Genomic DNA, 27,979 nt, shown 5'->3' with positions numbered 1-27,979 from the left:
AGGGTCCAGGAGGGGCTTCTGTCTCTCTACCATCAATTATCTTCCTGGACAAAGTAGTATCTCACTGGGGGCCCTGGCAAGTCCTCTTCCCCATCAGTCTCTGGAGCAAAGGACACTGTCAAATCCACATACTTCTTATCAGCTGATGGCTTCACAAGCTTCTGCATCCTGCAAGGAAATGAACAGGTGGTTAACACAGAGCAGGAAGAAGATGGCAGTAGGAACTCAGAGCCTGAGCAGGGCTGATCAGCAGACCTCTCACAGGAGCTGAGAGGAACAAATACTGAGCTAATCCACTCAACACAAAAGGCAGAACTGATCCTGGGTGAGCTCTGGCCATCAGTCAAGCCCTGACTCCCTGCCCTCCTCATACCCTCCCCAACTGTCAGTTTGCTGTAGCCTGGCTTCCTGCCACTGAACAGCACTGCAAAGCTGAGTCAATGTCCACATTTCTGGAAAAGCTGAAGCCAGCCAGAATCTCCAGGAACTACTATGACCTGAGCACACTTTCAGGACTTAACCCTTTCCCAGAGAAGCATTCTCATTCCTTCAGAGCTGACCTGCTAAATATCATCACTACTTTCAAGCCAGTTTAGAATGTTTCCATTAGTCTTGCTCTGCTTGAAGCAAGACCCCTTCTTTCCCCCTCCCAAACACCCACTTCACCATCAGACTTCTCTGGATTCCCCACGCTGGCATTCATCAGTTAGGGCAGCACTTTGCAAGTCTCCTGTTCTCAACCCAACAGTTAAGGTACTTTTTCTTTTTTCTCAAAAGGAAGAAATTCCCTTTCTTTGCTTCCCAAATACTGGTGACTAGCAACACCTTGGGAGCAGATCTTGCTGCCAGCCACAGGTCTCTGTGCTGAAGCAGAAAGCATCATTTCTGTGTGCACTCACCTCCCTCAGTCCATACTTACGTCAGCTTTAATCTCTTGATGTGCCCTGGCATCACAGGGACATACAGCATTTTGACTCCCTGCACAACCATGGTTGGTTCAATTCCGTATTTCTCCTGGAATCCACAAATTAAAACATATTAAAGGATGAGGACAGCTGCACAAGCCAGCAGATGCCAATCTACAACCACTCATTCCAAACTCATCAGATCTCAAACAGAACATCTGCTAACACAGAGACACTTGCAGAAGCTTTACTGAGATCCGTCTGAGCCTGTTGAACAGAGTGTTTGAAAATAAGCCTGGACAGGTTCACTTACAGGCATCCCCACTGACTGCTTTGAACAGTAACTTGATAAAAACCAAACCCAAACAACAAAAAACCCTACCCCAACCCAACCACTCAGACCAAGAAACCCCTTTCCTCTCCTCTTGCCTTAGCCCAGGGCAGTAGGTGACTTACTCTGACAGCATTTATGAAGTCCAGCAGTGTGAAATCCTCTTTCCCATAGATTGTCCACCTGTCCCATATTGTAAATGAGATCCCATTTCTGTTTTAAAGAGAAAGGTTGCTTGTGACTTTAGAACATCAGCTCAGGCACTCCCTTTAAGCACCTTCTGTTGTCTTGCTGTTTTACCTTGAGCACAAATCTCTTCCCTCTTTGCTGCCATTTCTCCAGCCATTTGAGCTGGCTAAGCAGGAGGCTCAGAAGGACTCTGGGTACTTGGCAATGACTGTGCTGAGCTTTCAGGCCTGCTGCTTTCAGACCAGCAGCTGCTGTGCTGGCTGAGGAGCAGAACTGTGTCCAGTCTGCACAGCTGACTCATCTAGATTTTAGCATCTTCAACTGAAAACAAAACCCAGCCCTTACAGCCACTGCTTGTAAAATGAGGACAGAAGACCTCATTCTGCACTTTACAAACAGGAAGTTCTTGAGCAGTGCATTGTGGGACACCTGTGGCAGTACTAAGAGTATCACTTACACCTTTAGTAGTGCATAGACAATGGGTAATAGTTTGAGAGCAATCACTAAGAGAGTCATCATCTTCCAGTTTAAAGAACAACAACAAATACCCTTGAACATCTAGAAGGTTTAACTGGAGTATGGTATCAGCTGTGGTGCCATTGCAGTTCTGCTCTGCCAGCATGTAAGGTCTTCATCTGGTGATCTGGATGTAAGACTGCAGGAACTTTACACTTGCTGCAATGGCTCACCCAGCTCAAAGCATCAATCATCAAGCCTCCAAACACCCACCTCTGCCACTGTCCTCCCTACCTGATTTCTGTTCTTCTCACTTCAGCAGTTTCTGTGAAGACCATGATGGGAATGGCCAGGTTCAGAAAGCAGTTCTTGTAGGCGTCAGCTGGGTAGCCACCCACCACTTTGATGAGTTCCAGTGCAACCTGCAAAGAATAATGCCACATCCCCATGAGAGCCTGCACAGGCTCAGCTGCTGTGCCAGCAACATTGGGTTAGTTCAGAGGCCAGCAGCTTCACAGCCAGCTGTTAGAGGGCAGGCTCTGTCTAGCTGGTAGAGTACTGCAAGCCACCATGCCACAGGAGTACCTTTGGCAGCTAATGGGAGCACTTCAAAACACTCCAAAGTGTTCCTAATGCAAGGCTCCTACAAGACTGTTTCACTGCAGACACCTATCCTATAGTGACAGGACTGGGGGGAATGGAATAAAGCTGGAAGTGGGGAGATTCAGACTGGAAGTGAGGAAGAAGTTCTTCACCATGAGAGTGGTGAGAGCCTGGAATGGGTTGTCCAGGGAGGTGGTTGAGGCCCCATCCCTGGAGGTGTTTAAGGCCAGGCTGGATGAGGCTCTGGCCAACCTGATCTAGTGTGAGGTGTCCCTGCCCATGGCAGGGGGGTTGGAACTGGCTGATCCTTGTGGTCCCTTCCAACCCTGACTGATTCTATGATTCTATGACTGTAGAAAACAAACCAAACCACTGATCAGAGAGTCATGGAGTGGTTTGGACTTGAAAGCACCTTAAAGGTCATCCAGTTCAAACCTCCCCTGGTCTTCCAGGGACGAGGCATCCACAACCTCCCTGGGCAACCTGTTCCAGTGTCTCACCACCCTCACTCAAAAGAATTCTTCCTAATCTCCAGTCTCAATCTCCCTTCTTCCAACTCAAAGCCTTTGCCCCTCATCCTGTCACTACAAGCCCTTGTCAAAAGCCCCTTCCCAGCTCTCTTGTTGCCCTCTTCAGGTACTGGAAGGCTGCTCTAATGTCTCCCTAGAGCCTTTTCTTCTCCAGGCTGAACAGACCCAACTCTCAGCCTGTCCCCAAGGGGAGGTGCTCTAGCCCTCTGGTCGTCTTTGTTGCCTCCTCTGGAACCATTCCAAAAGATCCAAGTCCTGACCAAGGTAAGCACCAAGGGATTACCCCATCTAGAACCAAGAGCAAATTTCTGCACTGGTAGGTGAGGGGAAAAAAGCTGCAGTTTGAAATGAAGCTATTTGTTTGAGGAGGCTCTACCAGAGCAGTTCTAACTGCTATCAGATAGCAGTTTCAGGTGAGGAGCAGCAAAAGAATCAGCTCAGCACTATCAGCATTCTCAAGCACACTGACCAGCCCTGACACTGCAGCAGTGGCTGTGGCAATTGCAGGGATGATCTTCCCAGCAATGCGCTTGGTTTTGAAGCGGTCTGCTGGCTCGATGTTGTACATCTTGGCTCGCAGGTTTGATGCTGCTGTTATGAAATCTATGTGCCCGTTGCTGTCATCATCCTTCTCAAAGGAGATGGGCTTCATCTGCAGGTCACCTGCAAAACAAAGAGCACAAACTGTCATTAGAAAACTGAAGAAGTCCTGAACGTAAGTCACAGGGAGGTAAACCTTTAACAAATTAACAATGTCCCATTTGGAGCTTGGTGCTTTAACTCCCCTGCCATGCTAGGAGCAGAAATGTCTCCATCAGAACCAACTGTCAAAGGTCAGTAATAAGAAACATGAACAGAGCTCCATAATTTTATTTCCCTTGCAACAGCAGGAGTAGATTTTGGATGTTTCTTTTATACCCCACCTCGCTGTAACCCCATCTTCTGAGAACCCCTCTCAGCTGTTTCAGAGGGTGGGGTGACACTCCATGGGATGGGTTAGAGCTAAGCTAATCTCTCTTCCCTATGTTCTTGGGCTCAAAACAGATGCATGCAGTTACTGACCTTTTCATGTGCCAGGCACAAAATGGGATTCCAGCATCCTCATTTTAATGTATCTAGAAAATGCTGAAGAAGACTCTAACAGCCTGCACAATTTAGGGTCATTTCAGTTCAATAACCTCAAGTCCATCTGGGACTGGACTATCTGTCTGATGAGTAAAGGCTGATGGACCTGAGGTTGTTCAGCCTGGAGAAGAGACGGCTGAGAGATCTTATCAATGATATCTGAGGGGTGGGTGTCAAGAAGCAGGGGTCAGGCTCTTTTCAGTGGTGCCCAGTGATATGACAAGGGCCAATGGACACAAACCAGAACCCAGAAAGTTCCAACTCAACGTGAGGAAAAGCTTTGGTGTGAGGGTGCTGGAGCCCTGGAGCAGGCTGCCCAGATAGGTTGTGGACTCTCCTTCTCTGGAGACTTTCAAGTCCCATCTGGATGTGTTCCTATGTGACCTGCCCTAGGTGATGCTGCTTTGGCAGGGAAGTTGGACTCGAGAGGTCCCTTCCAAACCCTACCATGCTGTGATTACATGGAGCCAGCACCCTTCCTCCTTAGAGTTCAGTTCCCTCCTGCCTGTTCACCATCACCAGGGTTGTATCCAAGAGAACACTACAGCTTACAGGGATCTCAGAAGTATAGCAGCACAGGGCAATGCCAGACAGCAAGGACAGTCCTCTGTGTGGCACTTTGGAAAGCTTTAGATACCAGCAGCGTGCTTCCTGCAGAGTGACAGAACTGCTCCATCCAGAGACCTGAATACCACAGAATCATTTAGGTTGGAAAATAGCTTCGAGATCGAGTCCATCCATGCTTCTTCACCAGTACTGGCCCTAGCATTCCCACTACTGGCAGTGCCACTGCAAGAGGTTACTGAGCTATGAAGCTAGCTTGCACTACTCACTCTCCAGAGCTTCATTGGACACTATAGACTTCTCCAGCTGGAAAATTGCATTTCTCTCATCCTCACTGCTGACTGGGATATGGTCTGGTTTCCTTGCACTTTCATCAGTCTGTACAACCTGCAAATGCAAACAGTGCTTGAGTAAGGAGACACAGGAACTCTCTGTGAACTGCACTGCATTTCCTGCCTGCCCTCCAGTCTTTCCTCCCTGCTTCAAGAGGGAAGGCTTGCTGCAGCAGGTCTAGTCAAGGGCTGCAAAGATCATTAAAGGACTGGAGAGGAGAAGCCAAGAGCTGGTATAGTTCCTGGAGAAGAAAAGGCTGTGTAAAAATATTTGTGTGGGGGGGAAGTGCAGAAGGCAGAGCCAGACTCTTTTCTTTGGTGCCCAGTCACAGGACATGGGAGTACAGGCACCAATTGAAGCACCTGAAATCCCAGAAGAAACATGAGAACACTTTAAAAAACAACAAACAAACAAAAAATAAGCAACCCCCAGAAAAACAAACAAACAAAACCCCCAAACCAAACAACAAAAGCCCCCAACCAAAGCTGTCAGCATGGCTGAGCATAGGCACAGGTAGCAGAGGCTGTGGAGTCTTCATCCCAAAAGATATTCAAAACCCAATGGGACACAGCCCTTGGTGACATGCTCTAGCTGCCCCAAGGAGACTGGACAAGGGAGTCTCCAGAGCTCCCTTCCAACTCCAACCACTCTGAAACTCCAAGTCAGTGTCAGTTTTGTCTCAAGGCAAGCATTCTGGAGACAAGCGTTCGCACTGGGCAGGGGAGCAGGAAACCATGCGGGAGTGCTTGCTGGTTTTAAACAATGACAGACGGCTGCCGCTGCACAGTGGCACCTGAGTTGCTCTGCAGTTACCACTTTAAGCACAAAATAATGACACTGCCTTTATGTTAACCATAAAGAACAAACTGACACCAGGATTGCTTTGAAGTTGCTTATGAGTAGAGCTGTACTGCTTCAGTTATTGTAGTACAGGGTCCTAGAAACCGACATAGGCTGTGGGCTTCCAGTCGTATTCCTACATGGAAAACAGATCACCTGCCAAAGGTGAAAAACTCCCATGCCTTGCATTTATTTGTGTCTATTTCTCATCAGCATCAGTGCAAGAAGTAGTTGGAGATGTGGGACGGTGTTGTCTTCAACAACACACTTACTTTGTTTGAAGGTCTGAACTCTGGTACCTTCACAGCTGAAATAATCTTCAGAAGGGTTTCCTCTGACAAATCCTGTTATAGGTTGAAGAAAAACAATTGAAATTCACAGCAAATCAAAAAGGACCCCACAAACAGATTGCATATCCGGTAGCACTACAAAGAATACCAAACCCCTCAAAAGTAAATCCTACCAACATTAAGTGATTGACTGCAAAAACTAAAAGCATCATTTAGATATGAAAAACCACTAAAAACATCATCAGGATTTTGTAGTTTAAACACCAAGTGATATTTCACTTGCCACAGGGAACCAAAATGGGGTAAGGTACCTGACACCTTACTGACCAGAACTGAACTGACCAGAACTGAAGCATAAAGGTGGCTTACAGGAAGAGCCAGCTAGGAAAGCAGAAGGGTGACAACAAACACAAGTGTAAGCAACACAGAGGCTGGGAGTTGGTGAAAATAAACCTGCCAGGCTATAGCTAAGATCCTGAGTTTTAAAAAAAGCCTTAAAGATGTCTTCTTTCAGTGCAGTTATTGTACTGACAGAAAATTAGAAGAGGAAATGGCCTCAAGTTGCATCAGGGCAGGTTTAGGCTGGATATGAGAAGGAACTTGTGGACTGAAAGAGCTCTCAAAGACTGGCACAGGCTGCCCAGGGAGGTGGCTGAATCCTCATCCCTGGAGGGGTTTAAAAGAGGCAGAGATGTGGTGCTGAGGACCATGGGTGTCACAGGTTGAGTTGAAATCTGCTGCAGTTGTTCAAAACCATCCTGCCTCATGCCAGCTTCAAAAAGTGCTGGCTGGAGCAAAGTATCACAGGGCTTGCAGCTAAGATTGGAACATGGGAGGCTTCCTGTTCCAGGTGCTGCTTTTGGGTTCCAGATTTGGGGGTTGGCTCTTTCCACAGGGATGGCAGCAGGACGGATAGGGGTTGGGTAGCTCTGTGGTTTCTGCTCTGTGCTGCTGCTTTTCTGCATTTTGCTGCCCTTTTCTGCAAACAGGCTGAGGTCACTATGCACTGTGTTACCCCATTTTCTCAGCAGAACTTTTTATCTCAACTGTTTATCTCAGCCTGGAGGGGTTTTATGTTACTTTTCCCTCACTTCTGTGTTGAAGGAAACAGGCAGGTTAACCTACAACGGTTTAGCACCAGACTTGGCAGAGGTAGAGAATGGCTGGACTCAGTGCTCTTAACGGGCTCTTCCAACTAAAGTGATTCCATCATTCTCAACAGGTTCCTCAAAAGAAACGCTGAGTTCAGTGCTTCCTGAGCATACCCCACTGCACGACCCATTTCATCAAGGATGGAGCAATCCAGGTCAGGGATTTAAATAAAGCAGCTGCTGAACAGTCAGTGCCAAAGGACAGATTGAAGTCACTTTAATCAGCTCTTGGAAAGAACTGACAAGTAGGCATGGAGCCAAAGCTGAACACATCTGCCCCAGAGATGTGATGGAGATGGGGTTAGGGTATGGGTTACCTTTTCTGTGAAAGGGACACAGTACACTGTGGCAAAGAGCTTTGCTGCGCTCACAAGGAAACCAAAGTGCCTACAGGAAAGAGAGCAAGAGTTCAGTTTTGTGTGCTTGGCTTTCTACTTCAGGTGCCCAGAGGTCTACAGGTGTATTTAAGCATACACTGAGAAACAGCATTTCCACTCTTCAGCACACACAGCACAAACAAGGTGGCAAGTTTGGAGGGGCCCAGAGGTCCTCCCCCAAACTAAGCAACAGTTCTTTAACAATATCCATGTTTCATCAAGAAAATAACTACAAATGCTCACATGGCATCAACATAACAATAAAAAAAAGCTTCACCTTTGGTATTTGCCATGACCTCAGCTTTCACCCAAACAAAAACCGGTGGCCCAGGCATCCTCTCAAAGCAGCTGTAGATATGCAGCAGATGAGGGCTTTGCAATCCCCAAACCACATTCATTTTTTCAATTACCAGTAATACCCAAGCCATCTAAAGTAGCCCCAAACTGTGGTGGAGAAGTCCCTCATTTTAGGTCCCTCATTGGTCCATTTAATTTGGCACAACCTGCATTTCACAACATTGGCCAATGGGGACTTGAGTGTGACACCAACCCCTTAAGTAATGCTGCAGTCCCTCAAGTCACAGAGTTGTTCATAGCACAGGGATGTTGTCAGGACTTCCCACAGTACCCTCCAACCCCATGGCAGTGAAACCATGAGACAGCTCCCCAAATCTGCCCCAGCCTGTGGGCTACCACCCACCAAGCACCAGTCCAGCTTCTAGTGCCATGAAGGCACAGCTTTGCACCTCCTGCTCTAAGCTGTTTTCTAGGCTGCAGTGGCAGAAGCATACTCACAAAGGATCACTGAATTCAAACTTCACTGGGAAAGGTGGCCTCTTGGGTGACTGCCAGAACAAACCTGGAAAGAAGACAGACCAGGTGAAATCCTAAGCATATGCTGCACACCGTCAATCCCCAGCAGGCACTGAGGGCACTGATACTTACTGCCATCTTTTAATCGAGTGTCAAGGGGAAACGAATGAAGGAGCTGCAGGGCCTGCAGGAAAAAACAGAGGAGTTTCAGTGACTTGTCATGAGCACACTAAACAAAGCCTTATTGTTAGTGCTGACATCTTGATACAGCTCTTAAGACACTCTAATATGTTTCTGAAGTAGAGTCAAGAATATCTAAGACACCTGTGTCTAAGTGGAGAGCTTAAGGACACAAGTATTGCTAGACAGTGACAGGGCAAAGCTGACAACATCCAGCAGAAAAAAGACCTGGGGGTGTTGGCTGACAGCCAGCTGAAGATGAGCCAGGGTGTGCCCAGGTGACCAAGAAGGCCACCAGCATCAGCAATAGTGCGACCTAGGGAAGGCCTAGGGAAGAGATTGTTCCCCTGTACTCAGCACTGCTGAAGCCACATCTTGAGTCCTGGGTTCACTTTTGCGGCCCTTACTACAAGAAGGCCATGGAGGGGCTGGAGCAGGTCCAGAGAAGGGCAACGAGGCTGGTGAAGGGTCTGGAGAACAGGCCTGGTGAGGAGCACCTGAGGGACCTGGGAAACAGCCTCAAATTGCACCAGGGGAGGTTTAGATTGGACATTAGACAAAACTTCTTGACTGAAAGGGTTCTCACAGACTGGCAGAGGCTGCCCAGGGAGGTGGTTGAATCCCCATCCCTGGAGGTGTTTCCAAGAGAGAGACGTGGTACTAAGGGCGATGCTTTAGCACCCGTCTTGGCAGAGTTAGAGAACAGCTGGACTGGATGATCTGAAAGTTTTTTTTTCAACAAAAACAATTCTAGGAAGATGAGATGGAAGTGACTGCAAAGACTTGGACATCCTGTTATTGAGGCTACCAAGTTTTCCAAAATCCTCATCAGCCTATCTTGATCTCATGTCCATCTCTCACCTACCTTGTGGCTAAAATACTTCTCAAATTTAACTCTTGCTAGCTCCACACATTGTGTCCAGCTTCGGGGTCTTCTACTGAGTGTTTTAATCACATGAAAGCAGCCTTCTAAGCTCTCCCCTGATTTTATTCTCTAGATATGAACAGGAGATATGAAAATGTTAGAACAAACAAGATGCCTCCCAATCCAGTCAAAAAGCTTTCAGTCAGTCTACAGGCAAAAAGAAACAGAGGTTCACTTGCTAAAATATCCTTCACCTGATCCCCTCCACTGGGTTTGTCCCACCTGCTGCATTTATTTCCACTCAGCCCAGTGGACCACAGGCCACTATAGACTTGCACTAAAAGATATTAAGCAGCTGAGTTGAATTCACTTGAAACCAAGCCTTCCCTTCATGTTTTCCCAGCTAGCTGCACATCAGTGTGACATGTATTGCACGCTCCTGGGCAGTGTCCGCAGTGTCCCCAGTGTTTCTGCTCTCTCTACACCATGTGCAGAGCACACCCACCCTAGAGAGACAGCCTATGCAGCAGACTTTGCTGGCTAATTATGAGCCACACTAGAAATACTGGTCCTGTGAAAGATAAGCTGATGACTTGGCCAAGTAAGTCTTCAGGTTTTTTTGAATAAAGCCAGACAATCACTCAAATCCCCTTGAGCTGAAATCAAATCCATAAAGCACCAGTTTAAACCCTGGAAACACTGCCCTACCTGTAATACATCTTCTGCAGATGGATAGGTCTGCCAGAACTTGTTAAACAGGGCTGGCTTGTGAGAAAAGGAACTTTCAAACTAGAAAACAGAAAGAACAAATGCAGCATTTTGCAAGAAACGTATGAGGCTTCACCCTCCCAAACCCCCAGGAAGACAGACTGAACACCTGCAAGCTTCTTCCCTTACCTTGTCTCTTGCCCACTGTATTGTATGCTCAATGGCAGCTGGGAAAGACTTCAAGGTGCAGAAAGGAATCTCTTCTTCTGGTGGATCCCTCTGTAATTCAGAGTTGCATGTAAATGCAGGCCAATTAAACTGTATTGCTTATAACAACACCAAGAATTTAAAGACTATGGAAGTTAAAACTCCACTGCTGTACAATACAAGGTGGCTTGTTTATGTTTAGGACAAAAATTGGTTAATTAACACTAAAATATCACTTCCTGTTTATGAAGAATAGTCTAAGCTCTACATTGAAAAGCAAAACTCCGGCACAGAAACAGGAGAAGAACTTGACAGCCAGCTGGGGGAATGTAGTTTGCACTCACATTTACCCTTTCATTCAAGGCCAGAAAGGCTTCTCTGTGAAATAGGGCTCTTATGATGCTCAAAATCCTGTCTGTATCCACCTGGTATCACTTCATGGTCTTCTCAGCCAGTGAATTGCTACCTTGTAATGGCAGTTTCACAAGAATTAAAGAGGGGTACTGCAAGAGTTTGAGGGTTCCTTTCCCACTCAAACAACTGTTCTGTAAGAACCTGGCAGACTCGTTCCTACTGAAGGGGCTTTGTGCTTCTCCTACCTGTCTGTGGAGGTTCTATTCACCACAGTCAGAACGAGCAGGCAAAAAGCAGTGGTAAGCAAGTAGCCCACAAGCACAAAACCAGTTTGCAGTTCCACTGTGGGCCTAAATTCATATTTAGGAGGGAGTTAAAGGAAAACCCAAGAACCACAGAATGGCTCAGGTTGGAAAGGACCTCAGAGATCATCTACTCCAACCTCCCTGCCATGTGCAGGAACACCTCACAACCAGACTTGGCTGCTCAAGGCCTCATCTAACCTGACCTTGAACACCTCCAGGGAAGAGGCATTCACAACCTCCCTGAGCAACCTGTTCCAGAGTCTCACCATCCTTGTACTGAAGAACTGCCTCCTAAGATCCAGTCTAACCCTGTTCTCCCTCAGCTTCAAACCATTCTCTATTGTCCTGTCACTAGACACCATTATGAAAAGTCCCTCTGCAGCCTTCCTGTAGAATACCTTCAAGTATTGGAAGACTGCTACAAGGTATCCCTGGAGTCTTCTCCAGGCTGAATAACCCCAGCTTCCTCAGCCTTTCCTCATAGTAGAGGTGCTCCAGCCCTTGGAAATCCTTCAGAATTAGGACTTCTCCCAAAGTTATCATTTATACAGTAGTTCCTTTTAAACTGCTGGCCTAGGTGCAGCCATCAGCTAGGCAGCAGATATGGTAACTCCAGTCTGCTCAAATTTGATTTCCTGTGAGCTTCTCTTCATAATGTAAGGAAGACATTCTTCTCTCCTGACAGAGCTGTTCTTCAGCAGCTCCAAGAGCCCCCTTATTTCAAGTTGATACAAAGTGATGAAAGAAGGAGAAGGCATCATGGGACTAGCTACAGAAGGCAAGCCATGGTCTCCAAACACTTACATGACTGTTGTAGGACTCTGTCAGGTGGGGCACAACAACTTCTGTGTGTCCTTTGGTTCCCATGGTTCCAGAGTCTATAAGAGGACGCAGGTTTGCTACACAACGACTGCCATGGAAAGACACAGACCATCAGAACACAGCCTGACCACTGCCTGCCTGCCCTGAGAGCAACCACAGCTGGCTCCAGCACATCCAGAGGAGGGGAAAGTCTACACCAGACTCAGGAAGAGACTAAAGCAAAAGAGCTGTTCCATGTTAGAGCAGGACACCATAACCATGAGCCTACGTGGGCTAGAAGCATCAGTAACTCTTCTTAAATATAGATGTCCCTGCTTCTGAATTTAAATATCACAGAACCCTACAATGGTTTGGACTACAAGGGACCTTAAAGATCATCCAGTTCCCATAGGCAGGGACAGCTTCCACTAGACCAGGCTGCTCAAAGCCTCAGCCAACCTGGCCTTGAACACTTCCAGGGAGGGGGCATCCATAACCTCCCTGGGCAACCTGTTCCAGTGTCTCACCACCCTCACTGTCAAAAATTTCTTCCTAATAATCTCCAGTCTCAATCTCCCCTCTTCCAGCTCAAAGCCATTGCCCCTCATCCTGTGACTATAAGCCCTTGTCAAAAGCCCCTCCCCAGCTCTCCTGTAGCCCCTTCAGGTATTGGAAGGCTACTCTAAGGTCTCCCCAAAGCCTTCTCTTCTCCAGCCTGAACAGCCCAAACTTTCAGCCTGTCCCCATGGGTCAGAAATAATTCAATCTTAAGACTGCCACAGTATTCTGCTCCTCAGACTGTGACAGTAGGTCTACAGGAGGCCACAAAAAGGATCAGAGGGGTGGAGCACCTCTAATAATGAAGCAAACTGAAAGAGTTGGGGTTCTTCAACCTTGAGAAGGCTCCAGGGAGACCTTCTGGTGGCTGATCAGAAAGCTGGAGACAGACTTTTTAACAGGGCCTGTTGTGACAGGACAAGGGGTGATGGTTTGAAACTAAAAGAAGGAAATTTAGACTAGGTACAAGGAAGATTTTTTTTTTCCACACTGAGGGTGGTTTAACACTGGCCCAGGTTGGCCCCATCCCTGGAAACATTCCAGGTCAGGTTGTTTGGGGCTCTGAGCAATGTGGTCTAGTTGAAGATATCCCTGCTGACTGCAGATGGGTTGGACTAGATGCCTTTTAAAGGTTCGTTCAACTTAAAGCATTCCATGATTCACTTTCAAGAACTTGCTCCAAGGCTCTCTTGCTTTGTGAACAGTAGCAGCCACACACAAGCAGAGATGGTTTCCACTAGGAGCAGGATAAATCCAAGCAGTTTGCTCTCAGGCCTTATAAGCAGTTGTGGATCAGGAAGATTTAGAATAGCAAAGCAGAGTTCCCACAAGAACATGAAAAGCAGCCCTCACTTCCTCTTCCCACAGCCTACCTATCTATGTATCTCCTTGCCTCAACGTTGTCCAAAGCAGTCACAATCACATCCTGTTTGGTGTAGAATTCATCACTGTAGGTGTTTTCAGTGGCTGGGCAAACCTTGTTAATGTAGGAGTCAATCTTTAGGCAAGGATTGATGGTCAAAGTTGCTTCTGCTGCAGTATAGCTTTTGGGTTTCTGAAAGTACAAATATCTATGTTCAGGTAAATAGCACCTGGCAACACAGAGGGATCAACTTCACCTGCTGTTCAGACAACACTGCACTGAACAAATACAGTAAAGCAAATTCATCATGTACCTCCCTCATTAATCAACAGCTCATTAATCCACTTTCGTTTGCAATGGTATTTAAAGTAGCAAGCTAGAGCCCACAATGGGAAAGTGCTGAAATACTGCAGCAGAGGGGCTTCCAGTAAGAGCATGCCATAGACACGTACCTCATGCACTGAAAAGGCCCTAAGAAAGGAGCAGTCCATGACTAACAGAGGATAAACCAGTTAGTTACTGTGACTACGTGCCCAGTTGGCCCAACAAAACCAGTTAGTTACTGTGACTACGTGCCCAGTTGGCCCAACAAAACCAGTTAGTTACTGTGACTACGTGCCCAGTTGGCCCAACAAAACCAGTTAGTTACTGTGACTACGTGCCCAGTTGGCCCAACAAAACCAGTTAGTTACTGTGACTACGTGCCCAGTTGGCCCAACAAAACCAGTTAGTTACTGTGACTACGTGCCCAGTTGGCCCAACAAAACCAGTTAGTTACTGTGACTACGTGCCCAATTGGCCCAACAAAACCAGTTAGTTACTGTGATTACATCCCCAGTCTGCCAGACAAACAGGAGGCAGAAAACTCAGCTGTTGAGTTTGGGGCAGGAGAAATAAGGAAAATGAGAACATTTAGGCCACTAATTAAGATGAGGGAATCTGTTCCTCACTGCTCTCCAGATCTGAGCCACCTTGGTTGTTCTGTGCTGCCTTTGCAAGCAGAGGGATACTGCCTGAACAGTGTCTGCTTCATGAATTTCCTGTGAGTGCTTTTTTACAAAGTGAGATCAGAGCAGCCCATTTTGTTGATCTGGTCCTTAGTAAGAGATGGTAAGCTAAGACAGTTCTAAGTATTCTTTTAAAAGACACTGGCTTTCTTTACTGCCTTTGGAAGTACAAACACTGATGTTCAGCGTTTGGTGGGTATACAGGACAGGGAAGCAGAACCACAGCACAGAGAGTTCATTGCAGAAGAAAGCTCACCTGTATGTGATGTGGTCGAAACAGAAACTGCCTGTTGAGGTTGGACTTCTCTATCAAGTCTGGATCTGTAATTGTAACCTAAGTCAGAAGGGGCAAAAGCGACAGCTGAAGTTACAACTTTAGTGCTGAGCAGTAACATTGAAGCCTCTACAGAAACCTGTCAAGGCAAAGCACTCCTGCTGACATCTGCTGTGGCCAGCAGCTCTGCCTGGGCTGATTAAATTTTGGATTAAAATCAAAACACAGCACAACAGCTCCCAGCGTGTTCTGGTTCCCATTGTACACTACTGCCGCTCTGTGCTGAGGCCATCCTGCCCTCCAGACAGAGACCAACCTGAAGGCTCAGGCTTTCAACCTTTTTAAGTAGTGTCATTATTTTTTTTAGTAGTGTCGCTAATTCTTTGCTGCACTACTTTTGAGCAAGCAAAGTGAGGCTAGCAGATGACTTACCAATCCTTTGTCTTGCCCAGTACCCACACCAAGGAGTGCAAAGTTTTTCAGCATTTCACAGCCTATGGCTCCACAGCCAACCTGAAAAAAAGGACACTTTTAGAGTCAAGAATGTCAGTGCAAACCCCAAAGACAAGCCCCGTTCCAGCTGTGGACCATTTATTCTGCACACACAATCAGGGCTGCTTTCTTTACTCTGAATACAGTGGGCATTAGCTGGATGAGCAAAGCATTTGCAGTAAGGGTAATGGTCACTTGTACTCACCAAGAAAACATTCAGATCATGCAGTTTCTGGCACAGTGAGTCTCCGATACAAGCCCTCAAGGCATCATACCTATCTCCCCTGTGCAGGACAGGGGACACAAACAGAAGGTAAGCTGCCATTTGCCATGGTAGTATCATTGATGCCAAACCACACTCTGACACAAACTAAGAAAATCAGGGTAAGTCCCCTCAAATTCCTATTCCCCCCCTCTCAACCCTAAACCTGTGCCTCCACCAGCTAAAAGTCAACATCTGTGCCTGCTTGGGACTGAGGTGTGAGCAGCGGATAGAGCAGCAGTTGTATTTACCTGGGGAGAAACTCTTCAGAGCCCATCTTTTCTAGAGGTGTTACAATGTCTAACATGTCTATGTAGAGCTGCGAAAAAACAAAGCAAACAGAAACCAAAGCAATTGATGTTATTTTCCTTTGAAAACCAAAGCAAGCATTTGACGTGTTCAACAGTCTAGAAGTTTAGCAGCACTAAAGCTTTTCTGTCAGTGGAAGACTCTACAGCTTCAGCTCCTTATGTCTCAGTTTTACTTCAGTAGTGGACAGGAAAAAGCATCTGGACTCAAGAGGAGAAAAAAAGTAAACTGAGACTTAAGTAGCAAGCCTTTGACTTCTGGCAGCTCTCCAGATCTGACCGTGAAGTTTAACTTTACTCTGGGAGTCTGACGTACAACAGCTTAAGCTATCACTCCTTTGCAGCCATGCATTGACAGCCCAATGCTTTTGGGGAAAGAGGATGTGATGCTTGAACCCCAAATATGAGTATTTAACTAAAGCTGCCTTATTGTACACATAAAACCAGCCTCAAGCCGTTTTTTTTTTTGGCCCTGTTATAAAGGTTGTTGAGGCTATGCTGCTCATATAGTACTCACACACATTCAGAACGTCACTATCAAAGTCAGGCTCACAAACAGAGCCAGCCTTACCCACTGCTGCAGCGGAGAAAACTTCCCTGTCACTGCTTTCAGAACCTCCTGGCTTGCAACACCCCCCACTGCTGCAGCCAGAGGAGCCAGAAACCCCTGGGCAGTCCTAGACAGCCACTGCACTGCGTCTCCGTTCACCTGAGGCTGAAAAATGAAGGCATAAAAGCAACAGATTGATCCCTGAAATCCAGCAAATCAGTGCTTGACAGGTCTACAGAGTACTGCTCTTCAGTAAAGGACTGTGACTGGCTAAAAGGCCTCCAGCCAAGACAGATCTGCTGAACATCCTGCACTTGTAACATGCATTTACCTACAAATATCCACAGAGCTAAAGGATTCAGCCTCCACATCAGCTGAATGCTGTGCTGAACCCATGCTGAAGCACCATTCTGTTTCTTTACAAGGCCTTCAGAAAGCCAGCTGATCCACCTTGAGATGGACACAAGGACTAGCACAAGGACCAACCACTATTTAGGCAAGTGAATATCGGAACAGGCTGCCCAGGGATGTGGTGGAGGCCCCATCCCTGGACACATTCAAGATCAGACTCAACGTGTCCCTGGGCAGCCTGCTCTAGTGGGTTGCAATGGGGTTGGGCAAGATGACCTTGGAGGGTCCCTTCCAGCCCAATGCAACCTGTGAAGCTGTGAATGAGTGCATCTAAAATGACTCAGTGACAAGCATTCCTTACTCACTTTGCTTTCCAGTGTTTCACTAATAGACACAGCTATTTTGAGCATCTCCTCAGCATCCTGAAGGCATCTAGACACCAGGGTAGAAAGAAAAATGGTCACTTAGATATGTCATGTCCTCCCAGAAACACAGTCAATGGAGGAAAAAAGCACTGGCCAGGAACCAGAAGATTTTGGAAGTGTCTGGTGGCTTTAACAGTTAGCGTTAAGGATGCATTTCTAAGTCTTATGGTCAGCTCAAGAACAGACATCTCAGTGGAGGAGCCCAGATGCAAATCCATTCCTAAGATATAAACTTTGTCAGTAGCTTTGTAGCAATTTTTTCACTCCATATTTGCATGTTGAGAACTACGGATGAATAAAAAAAATTACTGAAAGTGAAAAATGCCTCATAGGTTTTCTTTTTTAAAACAAAAAAATAAATCAGGAACAGGATAGTTCAGGAATCACTGAAACAACTTTTCCATATTAACCTCACAGCGTCAAAAAACTGGCACAGAGCAGGAACATCGTTTAGGCCCAGCCTTGCTAGAGTTAGGTAATGGCTGGACTCGATGATCTTAAAGGGCTTTTCCACCTGGGCCCAGAAGGTGCCAGAGCAGACAAGCAGCAGACAGACAAGGTACCTGCTGCACCAAAGCACCCACACTAAAAGGAGAGATCTGACCCAAGGCTCAACAAACACAAGACTGCTGTTACCCAATGTTTGGTGTGCGACACAAGTTCTCCTGGAAATGGTTCAAGGCCAGCATGGCAACATGGGTCTGCAAAGGTGCCTGTTAAGACAACAGCAGCTATGGATCAGTTCCAAACTGAAGGAAACAAAATCAACAATTTCAATTCTTCTGTTACCATTTCCCTTCCTTGTCTTTTAACCTCTCAAAAATAAAAAAAGAAGCAGCTTTCAGCAAACTGGTCTAGGGGGAGGTGTCTCTTCCCATGGCAGAGGGGTTGGAACTGCATGATCCTTAAGGTCCCTGCCAACCCAAACTATTCAATGAAGGTATGAAAGTAAATTTTTAAATAGCATTAAAAGGAGGATTTGAAATACCTCACAGCAGTGCTTTTGCAGACAGATTATCAAGCATGAACCAGCAGCAACGCCAGCACCTCACAGCCATTGCCCAACCACCTCAACTACATCCAGCTAAAGGGCTCCCGAGAGAATGTTGTGCTGAAACAGCAAAGTGTGATGGTCTTCCTTTAAGGAGACAATAGAATGCACTGAACTCTGCCACACGTCAGCCTGAAGGAGGCTGAGGCTGATGGGAGACCTCATTGCTCTCTACAACTCCCTGAAAGGAGGTGGGAGCCAGGCCAAGCTCTACATTTACAATATAGTAAGAAGCCTCTACACTCACCTAAACCATAACCTCTGTGTGACCACACAAGTTCATGTCCCACTTCAAACTCCTCTTTCCCAACTTGAGGGCAGAGCTAGAAAACACCATTGCTCTGCACAAAGCTAAAACAGGTTCTAGCTCCTGTTGTTTTACCACCAAACCAATTGCACCCAAGCCCCTACAGGCCAGTTCAATTACCTCAGGCTTGCTGAAATCCACCACGAGGCACCGTGGGTTTGTTATCTGCTTCTCCAACTGCTCCTGGAAAACAGAGCCTGTTAAGGACACAACAGTCACTCCTGCCTGACTGTGCTCCTTCTGGAGAGACCAAGAGCCAAGCATCCTTCCTCAGCAGCACTCCTACCATTCTCTCCACTAATGCCAAGAAGAGCATTGAATTATCATCTGCAAGTTTAGCCATATCCCCTGGTGTGGGCTACCACAGATTTTACAGACCACTGACAGTTTGCTTGGAGAACCTGCCTGCAGAAAGCTCCTCTTTCACAGGGACAAGGTACTGAGCTCTGCATTCTCACATCAGAAGCAGCTGGTCCTTGGCTCCCAGCTTTTTAGAAGAATGTTTGAGAGCAGGCAGAATTAGCAGCTGAGCGACCTGGGGTTGTTTGGTCTGGAGCAGGCTGAGAGGAGACCTCATTGCTCTCTACAACACCCTGAAAGGAGGTTGGAGCCAGGTGGGAACTGGTCTCTTTTCTCTAGTATCAGGTGATGGAAGGAGAGGAAATGGCCCGAAATTGTGCCAGGGGGGTTTAGGTTGGAGATTAAGAAAAATAATAAGTGGTCAGGGATTGGAACAGGCTGCCCAGGGAGGTGTTGCAGTCACCATCCCTTGGAGGGATTCAAAACCCACGTGGACATGGCACTTGGGGACACGGCTCACGGGCATGGTGGTGAACTCTGCTTCCCATGCTCCCACCATTAATACTCAAGAAGCTGGTCATGCCAAGCACACACTTACAAAGTAAAACATCTTGGGTGTCTTCACTTGGACAGCTATGCCCCCATGTAAGTAAGGCTCCATGGCTGATGTATCACCAATGCTGAAGGAATAAGGTGACACCACTGGAAAGAGGAGAAAATTAACCCTGACTGATGGTTACAAGTGTCCTGGGTACAATAAAGTGGGGATTTGCCAACGTTTTAAAAAGAACAAATGCTCTGTTTTTGTATTGTGCAACCTTGCTTTGAAAGTGTAAACACAGATGATGCTCCCAACAGGACTGTCCCTCTCTGTAGCTTCTGGGCTAAAGTGTTAGTTTCACATGATCTGTTATGAAATGAGCTTTCTGAAGTGGAAGCAGACTAACCAGAATTCTGATGTCCTGTTATAAAAACAAAATCACTCCTGGTTTCACTTAGAGCAGGCACAGCAATTGCCAGTACACTGCTCAGACTATGATCTTTGCCCTGTGACAAGAATGGGCAATCAAAAAGGGCAGCTGGAGCATCTGAATCACATCTTTCCTCTCAGGCCACCTGAAGCATCATTCAGATAAAGCAAGACACCAAAATTGTTAATTCATGGAAAAATTAACCCAAAAGGGCTGTGATTAAGAGAAGAAGAAATGAACACAGCAGAAGAATCCAGAGAAAACAGACTCAAAACCGGTTTCAAGGGTACTGATTTTGTCTTGGACCACAAAACAGTTACAAACAACCAAGCCCCACCCACCTGCTCTCTTCTGTTCCAGAGAGACCTGGGAGGTGGACAATTCCCCAGCACCCAAAGGGAACCAAGTAACATGCCCTGAGCTCTGCAAGATGAAGAGCCAAAGCAGGGGAAGGACAAATCACGAGGATCACTTGAAAGTAAGCTTAGAATGACGTCAATGCTGTCCCCAAAACACTACAGGGGGGAAGAGTCACATCCAGTGGTGTTAACTGAGGCCAAAATGGTGACCGAAGCACAGGCATTACCTTCCAAAACCTAGGAAACTAACAATGGTCACCCCAGAGGCTGACAACTAGTTTCCAGCACCTGGGAGTTTCTGTTGCTCCTTAGGCAGCAAGATGAGTTTGGAAAGACTTTATTAAATGGAAATGGAGTCAAGGCAGCACCAGGAAGACCCCCACAACAGGAAGTCAGTTTTTAATGCAAGCTAACTGGCGTTCTGCACAACCCAGCACCCCTCTGGCTACAGGGACACCACAGTGAGCTAAAATGACAGAAAATCACCAGCCTGGCAAAGAGACCCCGGGTTACCTGTTATTTGGTGTGTGGATCCATTTAAGCACGACATTCCATTCACTTCCCGGAAGGTTAAGAACTGCCCTGTCTCAAGCCTGTGAGGATGATTTTCCAGGCAAGTGACGATGCCAGGATTTGACTGGAAGCAAAAATGGCAAAGTTAGCAAGGAGGAAGGTGTCCTGTGTACAGGAGTCACACTCAGTTGCAGGCACACAGCCTTCAGTCTCTTGAAACTGCAGCCTCTGACACCTACAGCACCTCAGCTCTGCCACAACAAGGGAGTTCCCCGTGATGATTGTTCTCAAATACTGGCACAGGCTGCCCAGGGAGGTGGTTGAATTCTCATCCCTGGAGGTGTTTCAAAGAGGCAGAGATGTGATGCTGGGGGCCATGGTTTAGCACCAGCCTTCGTAGGGTTAGAGAACGGTTGGACTGGGTGATCTGAAAGGGTTTTTCCAACCCCAACCACTCTACAAGTCTATAACAGGTCTATTTTCCTGCCTATTTCAGAGCTTCCTGAGAAGACCTAACTTATTTTCACACCAATGCTATGTTCTCTTCTCTCTACATCTCATTTCTTTCTCTCCCCATCTCTCTCAAGAAGATACTCAACACTGTGATGTTATACTGTGGGTAACAAGCAGGAGGTATCAGCATGCTCTACAATGCTAGCGAGTTATCGCTGGTTTGGGATGAGAACCAAGACTAAGTAGCTTTGGTTGCCCATCCTTTACTGCAAATTTTCAACTGCTTAGCAGGCTGCTGAGGTGAGACACTGCTTGGTCACAGAGCCAATAATAAGACACTAAGGAAATAACACTAAAGCAGCACAATGCTCTCTGTCCCTTACTTGCGTTATATTTGAGATGAAGATCTCCTTTGGCTCCTCTCCCGTTGTGTCCAGCACCTCAAACTCCTCACCAAAGTCACAGAACAAACGAGCACAAATTCCAAACACATCTGCACTGATGAACTGCAGGAGAAATCACAACAGGAATCTCCCTAAAGCAGGGCAAGGCAAAGGCATGGCTTCCCACCTTCATGGCCTCCCACCTTCAGCCTTGTCCCAAGGCTAGCAAGGCTGAACTTCTGTGGTGGAAAGCTGTCACACGCACCCAGGCCACCAACTGCAGAACACAGCACTCCTGGCAGAGCTGGAGCCTGCATGAGCATCTCTGAACCCTAAAGCCAGGAATCACACCCTTTCTACTGCTGCTCCACTCTGCTCCTGCATGCCCTCCCAGAATGATGGTGAGCTAACCCCAAAACCATTTCTTCATGAGAACTTTTCTTCTCCAGGACCACGCTACGGTTATTGGGGCTGGTCTCGGTAACACCAGATACATCCAGAGAGTGGCAGCATCATATTCCCCAAGCTCATCCTGCTCCATCAACATGCTACAAGCATGCAGCTGGATTCCTCTTCCCCAGCTCTCTCCAGTTCTGGATAGAGAATGCTGGAAGTCCAAAATGCTCACTGGACAGATTATTCATGCGCTGATTTTCTTTCCTCCTACCTTAATAGGTGGCTGCTGAGCATGACAGAAGTCATTAATCCTCTTCTGTAGCAACATACTTACTTCAGTCAGTATGACACACTGTGAACAAGAAGAGAAAACAATCTGGGACGAGGAAAGCAATCAACAGCTGCAGGTTATGGCAAAAGTATACAAACAGCAAGTTACTCAGGTGGCCTCACTCCGCCCCCCACCCCCTAACAAAGCAAGCAGCCTGCAGTCAGTTCTCATTACACACAGGAATAGATGGGTCGCTACTCCACAAGGTCTGTAGGCAAGATGAGTAAGAGGATGGGATTAGTGAGAGATGGGACCAGCCTTTCCTCAGTGGCAAGGGGACAAGGGGTAACAATCACAAACTTGAACATAAGGAGTTCCATCTAAACGTGAGGAGGAACTGCTTTAATTTAAAGGTGATGGAGCACTAAAACAGGCTGCACAGAGAGGTGGTGGAGTCTCCATCTCTGGAGACATTCAAAATTGCCTGGACAAGTTCCTGTATGACCTTCTTCAGGTCAGCCTGCCTTAGCAGGAGGGTAAACTCGATCTCCAGAGGTCCTTTCCAACCCCTACCATTCCATGATTCTGTGAAGAGCAGGAACAGCAAATTCCCACTCTTCTTTTGTTGTTTTGTGGTTTTGGGTTTGGTGTTTTTTGTTTTGTTTTGTTTTGTTTTGTTTTTCCCAGCAGGTGTGAAACTCAAAACCTAATTAGAATACTTATGAAAACAGTTATGGATAACCTCAGAGAAAACACAGATCTTGCATTTTAAGATTAGAGTCAGCAAAACAATCACAAAAGATACTCATCAGCACACACAAAGAAGTTTCCAGAAGCTTCAGGCACTGGTGCTTATCCTACTGCAGACACACCACCTCTGCAAACATTCCTTTACAGTGTAGGATAGCACTGAGTTACAGAGCACACACATCACATCCCATTCCATTCTAGCTGGGACACTCAGACTCAGTGAGCTTGTGTGTAACAGCAACACAGTGAAAGCTCACAGCTCAAGCTAAGCCATGCATACAGCCAGGACAGCTGCCTGAACAACTGAAAACAGAGGAGCTCATGTTTCATTAGATACATGCACACAGAAATGATCTTTCTAATGGTACAGCCCAAATTTCTACTGCCTGCCACACAGCACACAAAGCTGATGAAGAACAGCTGTGCTAGGTAGCTGCACAAAAAGCCAGGTTCACAGTTTCACCTTCAAACAACAGAAAAATACTGCATGGCAACCTCACTCAGCTGCTTGCTGTCCTAGTAAATTCCCTAAGTGTCACAAGGACACAAACCCACTGCTTCAGCCTCAAAAAAGCCAAGCACAACCATTTCCTTAGTCCAGGTACAAGAGCTGCCTCTTCCTGTACACCATCTCAAAACGTGCATTCGAGCTTGTTTTCGTTTTCTTACTTACACAAAAGGTTCCCAGTGGTTTGCTCTACGTAAAGGGTCATCTACAGCTGCTTTAGGAGTGCCATACCTGGTACTGCTTGAGAAAAGACAGCTCTGTGGTTTCATCCAGTGGCACAGTCGATGCTGCTACGTGGACATACGGATTGAGCTCTGCAATATGATGAAGCGTGGCCTCAGCCCTGAAAGAACAGCAGCTCTCAAGCATTTTGTGCATCTACAGAACTGCATTTCCAGCACAGAATTTCACACCACACACGCCCTGCAAGACTCCCTTGCAAAGTCTCCTGGCCACCACCATCAGCTCACTTCTCACACTGCAATTCTTAGCAGGCTGAGGAAAACAGTTCAGTCCAACATGAGAGGCCTCATTGCTGGTCTGGTGTCATGACTATTTTGTAGACTCACATGGATGGCCGAGAAAGCCTGAAGAAGAAATGCCCCCTGCACCCCACTATTGAATTTACATTACAAGCTCCCAAGGAGATATTTGACCCAGACAGAACCCAGACAGAACCTAGGCTTCCCCTAACACCTACCTGGGCACTGTGCTCAAAGCAAGCAACTCCAGAGAAGGGTTTAACAAGTATTTGATAGCTATTAGCAGCTCTTGCACAAGGAACTGCTCATTTAATTGCTGATGAAACTGTCAGGCCTCCCTCACTCCAAAGACTTCACCAACCTGTTCCTTTGACTGGCAACATCATCTTCATGGATGAAGAAGTTGATTCCCAAATCCCATTTCGTGCACTGCTTGGTGTCATGAACTGTAAGAGCCTAAGGAAGTTCAGCAGAAAGCATTTACTGGAAGGAGTGCAGATGGTCACAGCAGCCAAGAGGATGGGTTGAGTCCCACACAAAATGCTGGAGGCCTACACTGCAGAAGAGCAAGCTCCTCCAACCTCTTCAGCAAGAAAACTCTTACTGTTTGAGAAAGGGACACATCGGTAATATGCACATCATCAAGCATTTTCCTCCAATGTTGCAGTGATGGCAGCACTTAAATACTGAGGGGAGTTTTTGCCACACTGCAGTCAAGGGGCAGCTGTGATCTGTAAATCAAGGGACTCCAAAGTTACAAACAAGGGGAGGTTTTCTGACTGGAAGGAAGTTTTAAAAGGCCTCTCTCAAACTAATAGCACAGTAGCACAAAAGCTGCTGTTGGATTAAAACACCCAACCACTCTAACATCTATACACAAAGGGATTCTGATGGGTGACAGGGAGGATAAGTGATGGTTTGGCTTTGGAGTTCACACCATTCCTCTACATAAAAGCATCCAGTGTGTTATCAGCAGCTGGCTAAAACACTACATGACGTGCTTGGAGTGCCACGGGCATTACTGTGATATTCGCTACCACTACAACACCCACGTTAGTAAAAGTTTTCATGTCCAGATCCTCAAATGTTTTGCAGTCCTCCTACTGAAAGAGTTTCAGGAACTCAAGATTAGCTAGCCAGTAGCACTGTATTTTTTTCTCCTGCTCACTCACAAACACCCAACAATGGAACTGGTTTACATACCTTTACCCCAGCCAGAATAATATTTTTGGCTGAAAAAAAGCACAAAAACAAACAGAAAGAGAGAGGGACTGTTGTAGGTATCTCACAAATCTGTAACTGAACAGTTCTGTGGGTGGACAGTAACAGTATCTCACTGCTATGAAGTTCACAGCTGAAGGGTTTGCTCTCTTTTACGTTTGGCTGCAGCACTGCGCAGCCCCAGTGACAGCAGAAGGCCACGAAGAAGGCTTCCTGCATTTGTCAGCTGTTCACAGTTACACAGCCACTAATGACCAGCTGCAGAGCACCAGGGCTAGGTTCTGCCACCTGCTGCAGGGGACTTTTAAAGCCCACTGAAAGGGCAATACCCCAGTTAAGAAGAAGCCTTGCTCAAGAAGAGTAAGGGAAATTACTAAGGAGTTTCTTGGAGCAGGGCAGTTCTCCTACCTCCCACCTCCCCACTAGGGGTAATTCAAGCTACAACTGTTCCTATATTACATTCACTGATGTTGATGCATAAAGGAATAAACTGGGTTGTCCATCCTCAACCTTCCCACCCAAGACACAAGATTTTGGCTAAAGCAATCTGGCCCAAGGAGCTCATTTTAAAGTAAAATTGGAAATGCTGTAGTAAGAGACTTGCTAGAGAAGAGCCCAGGATCTCTGCTGCACCTGCTGCATTACCCAATACATAAAGTCTCTCAGATACTTCAGACCTGCCTATTACTCTTACAGTAAGCTTTACAAGCATTCTAGGACAATGTGTCTGCTTAAATAAAGGTTACTAACTTACCAATCTCCACCCCGAGACCACCTGCACCACTCAGGAATACGTGGGACTGAGCCATCTTCTGCATTGCTGTGTCTCCAAGAACATACCTCTGGCGACTGCAACACAGAAATTCAAATCAAAACAGGACCAAGTCAAGAGCACAGGAAAACAAGTCAAGAATTCCCAGTAACTGCCAGAACAGCTCAAGGGTCCCAGAGGAGATCACGAAGATGATCAGAGGGCTGAAGAACCTCCCCTATGGGGACAGGCTGAGAGGGTTGGGGCTGTTCAACCTGGAGAAGAGAAGAATATAGGGAGACCTTAGAGCAGACTTCCAGTACCTGAACGGGGTACTGAAGAGATTTGAAACTGGAGATTAGGAAGAAATTCTTTAAAGTGAGGGTGGTGAGACACTGGAGCAGGTTGCCCAGGGAAGTTGTGGATGCCCCCTCCCTGGAGGTGTTCAAGGCAAGGCTGGATGAGGCCTTCAGCAACCTGGTCTAGTGTCCCTGCCCGTGGCAGGGGGTTTGGAACTACATGATCTTTAAGGTGATTTTCTCAGCATAAAGCTGATTTATTTTCTAAATTTATTTTATTATTCTTTTCATGTGTACAGAAGCTTTTGATCCCACTGAATTTTCCCAGGGACACCATTTAATCCAGCACAGGCTCTCTGAACTATTGCCATGTCAAGTGAGCTCAAGCCACTCCCAGAAAATAAATAAAAGTAAATGTAATTAAAAAACACAACCAACTATGAAAAAAAAACAAAACCCAAACTTCAACACTCAGTCTAAAGGATATCAGAGACACGGACAATGTTCATGAAAACAAAGAAGTATACAAAAGACTAAGGAATAACTGTAATTATGGAGATAAATTACATAGTGCTGAAAAGGAGAGTGAAAAGAGTGTATTGAAAGACAAGGAACAAGAAAGAGAGGAATATCTGCTTTGTGCAGGGGAAACAAGCTAAAGGCAGAAAGAAAACCCATCTAACAAACAGGAGAAGCAGGATTTCTGTGTTCCAAAAAGCACATTACTGATCCTAATGAGCTCTGTTACAACTCCATAGTGCTGACCTCTGCTTTTTACTGGTCAAACACTAATGATGGTCAAAAACGTCCATCACAAGACCAAAGCAAAGGAGCAGCTTTACAGACAGACGGATTGTATCTGCAAGCCAAACAGTTCTCACTGCTAACTTGGCAAGCAGGAGAATCTCCCTCGCTTGCTGAACACTCTGGGCTTTTTGCCTCACATTAGGAGGGTCACAGAAGCACAGTACACACACCTGCACCTAACCAACAGGAAACACTGTTTTCAGGCCTTGTCTTCAACACAGAATGACAAAATGGTTTGGGTTGATAGGGGCCTTAAAAATTGTCTAATGCCAACCCCCCTGCCATGGCCAGGGACACCTCTCAGTAGACCAGGCTCCTTAAGGCCCCAGCCAGCCTAGCTTTTAACACTTTCAAGCTTGGAGCCTCCACAACTTCTCTGGGCAACCTGTTCCAGTGCCTCACCACCTTCCTGGGCACAAATTTCCTCCTAATGTCTCATCTCAGTCCAGCTTCTTCTAGCTCAAAGCCATTGCCCCTCATTCTGTCATTACAAGGCCTTGTCAAAAGTCCTCCCCAGCTGTCCTGTAGCCCCTTTCAGGTACTGGAAGACTGCTCAAAGATCTCCCTCGACCTTTCTCTTCTCCAGGCTGAACAACTCCAACTCTCCCATAAGAGAGGTACTCCAGCCCTCTGGTGATCTTCATTACCTCCTCTGGCCCCACTGTAACATCTCCATGTCCTTCTTATGCTGGGGGCTTCAGAACAGACACGGTGCTGCAGGTGGGGTATCACCAAAGCTGAGGACAGGGGGGAATCACCTGCTGGCCATGCTGCTTTTGATGACCCCAGGAACATTACTGCATGCAAACACAAACACTGTTGACAAGCCAGAGCTCAAAAAGAAGACATTCTTACCTGTAGAGAGCATCGTCAATTTCCATCGAGTCTGTGGCCATGCTGCAGTGGGATTTGGTTACACTGGAAGGGTTAAAAAAAGCAATCATCTGGTTACACTGGGTACAATTTCACAGCTGGCCCCTCTTTCCCAGACCACTTCATTCCTCAAGAACTGACAACCCCCAACAAGTGCTGATCTACTGGAACCATTTTGAACATTAAGAAGCCCAAAGAACACTGCAGTATCCAGGTAACTAAAACAGACAGGAGCCAGAAAAACCTCCAAACCTTCAACAAAGCATTT

The 27,979-nt window shown here is 46.6% G+C and overlaps 1 protein-coding gene across 1 annotated transcript; it reads right to left on the bottom strand.

Moving 5' to 3' along the window:
• Positions 1-21: 21 nt before the first annotated feature.
• UBA6 (ubiquitin like modifier activating enzyme 6) lies at positions 22-27,746 on the bottom strand. The gene is made up of 32 exons (XM_054383017.1): positions 27,694-27,746; positions 25,736-25,830; positions 24,964-24,992; positions 24,122-24,216; positions 23,510-23,621; positions 22,021-22,101; positions 21,354-21,476; positions 20,518-20,641; positions 19,273-19,376; positions 18,495-18,557; positions 17,653-17,729; positions 16,957-17,023; positions 16,262-16,405; positions 15,634-15,701; positions 15,326-15,404; positions 15,061-15,141; positions 14,611-14,688; positions 13,358-13,539; positions 11,931-12,036; positions 10,450-10,539; positions 10,261-10,341; positions 9,553-9,681; positions 8,640-8,691; positions 8,490-8,553; positions 7,635-7,704; positions 6,149-6,220; positions 4,973-5,090; positions 3,484-3,677; positions 2,176-2,303; positions 1,362-1,449; positions 920-1,014; positions 22-168 (listed from the first exon to the last, which is right to left on the bottom strand). The coding sequence occupies exons 1-32, from the start codon at positions 27,732-27,734 to the stop codon at positions 33-35; spliced, it is 3,066 nt and encodes a 1,021-aa protein (XP_054238992.1). The 5' UTR covers positions 27,735-27,746; the 3' UTR covers positions 22-32.
• Positions 27,747-27,979: the final 233 nt, after the last annotated feature.

The sequence above is a fragment of the Indicator indicator genome, chromosome 8 (assembly GCF_027791375.1).
Source record: "Indicator indicator isolate 239-I01 chromosome 8, UM_Iind_1.1, whole genome shotgun sequence".
Taxonomy (NCBI): domain Eukaryota; kingdom Metazoa; phylum Chordata; class Aves; order Piciformes; family Indicatoridae; genus Indicator; species Indicator indicator.
Note: the sequence above shows the minus strand (reverse complement) of the source record. Positions and strands in the feature narration are given on the sequence as shown.

Bases quoted from the DNA above. Each gene is read 5' to 3' on its own strand.
- UBA6 (XM_054383017.1), bottom strand. From the start codon at position 27,734: ATGGCCACAGACTCGATGGAAATTGACGATGCTCTCTACAG. The intron at 17,024-17,652 runs GTAACAGCAGTC...CCTGGTGTCTAG, and splicing joins TGTCGCACACCAAACATTGG to ATGCCTTCAGGATGCTGAGG. The intron at 1,015-1,361 runs GTAAGTCACCTA...TGTGGATTCCAG, and splicing joins ACTTCATAAATGCTGTCAGA to GAGAAATACGGAATTGAACC.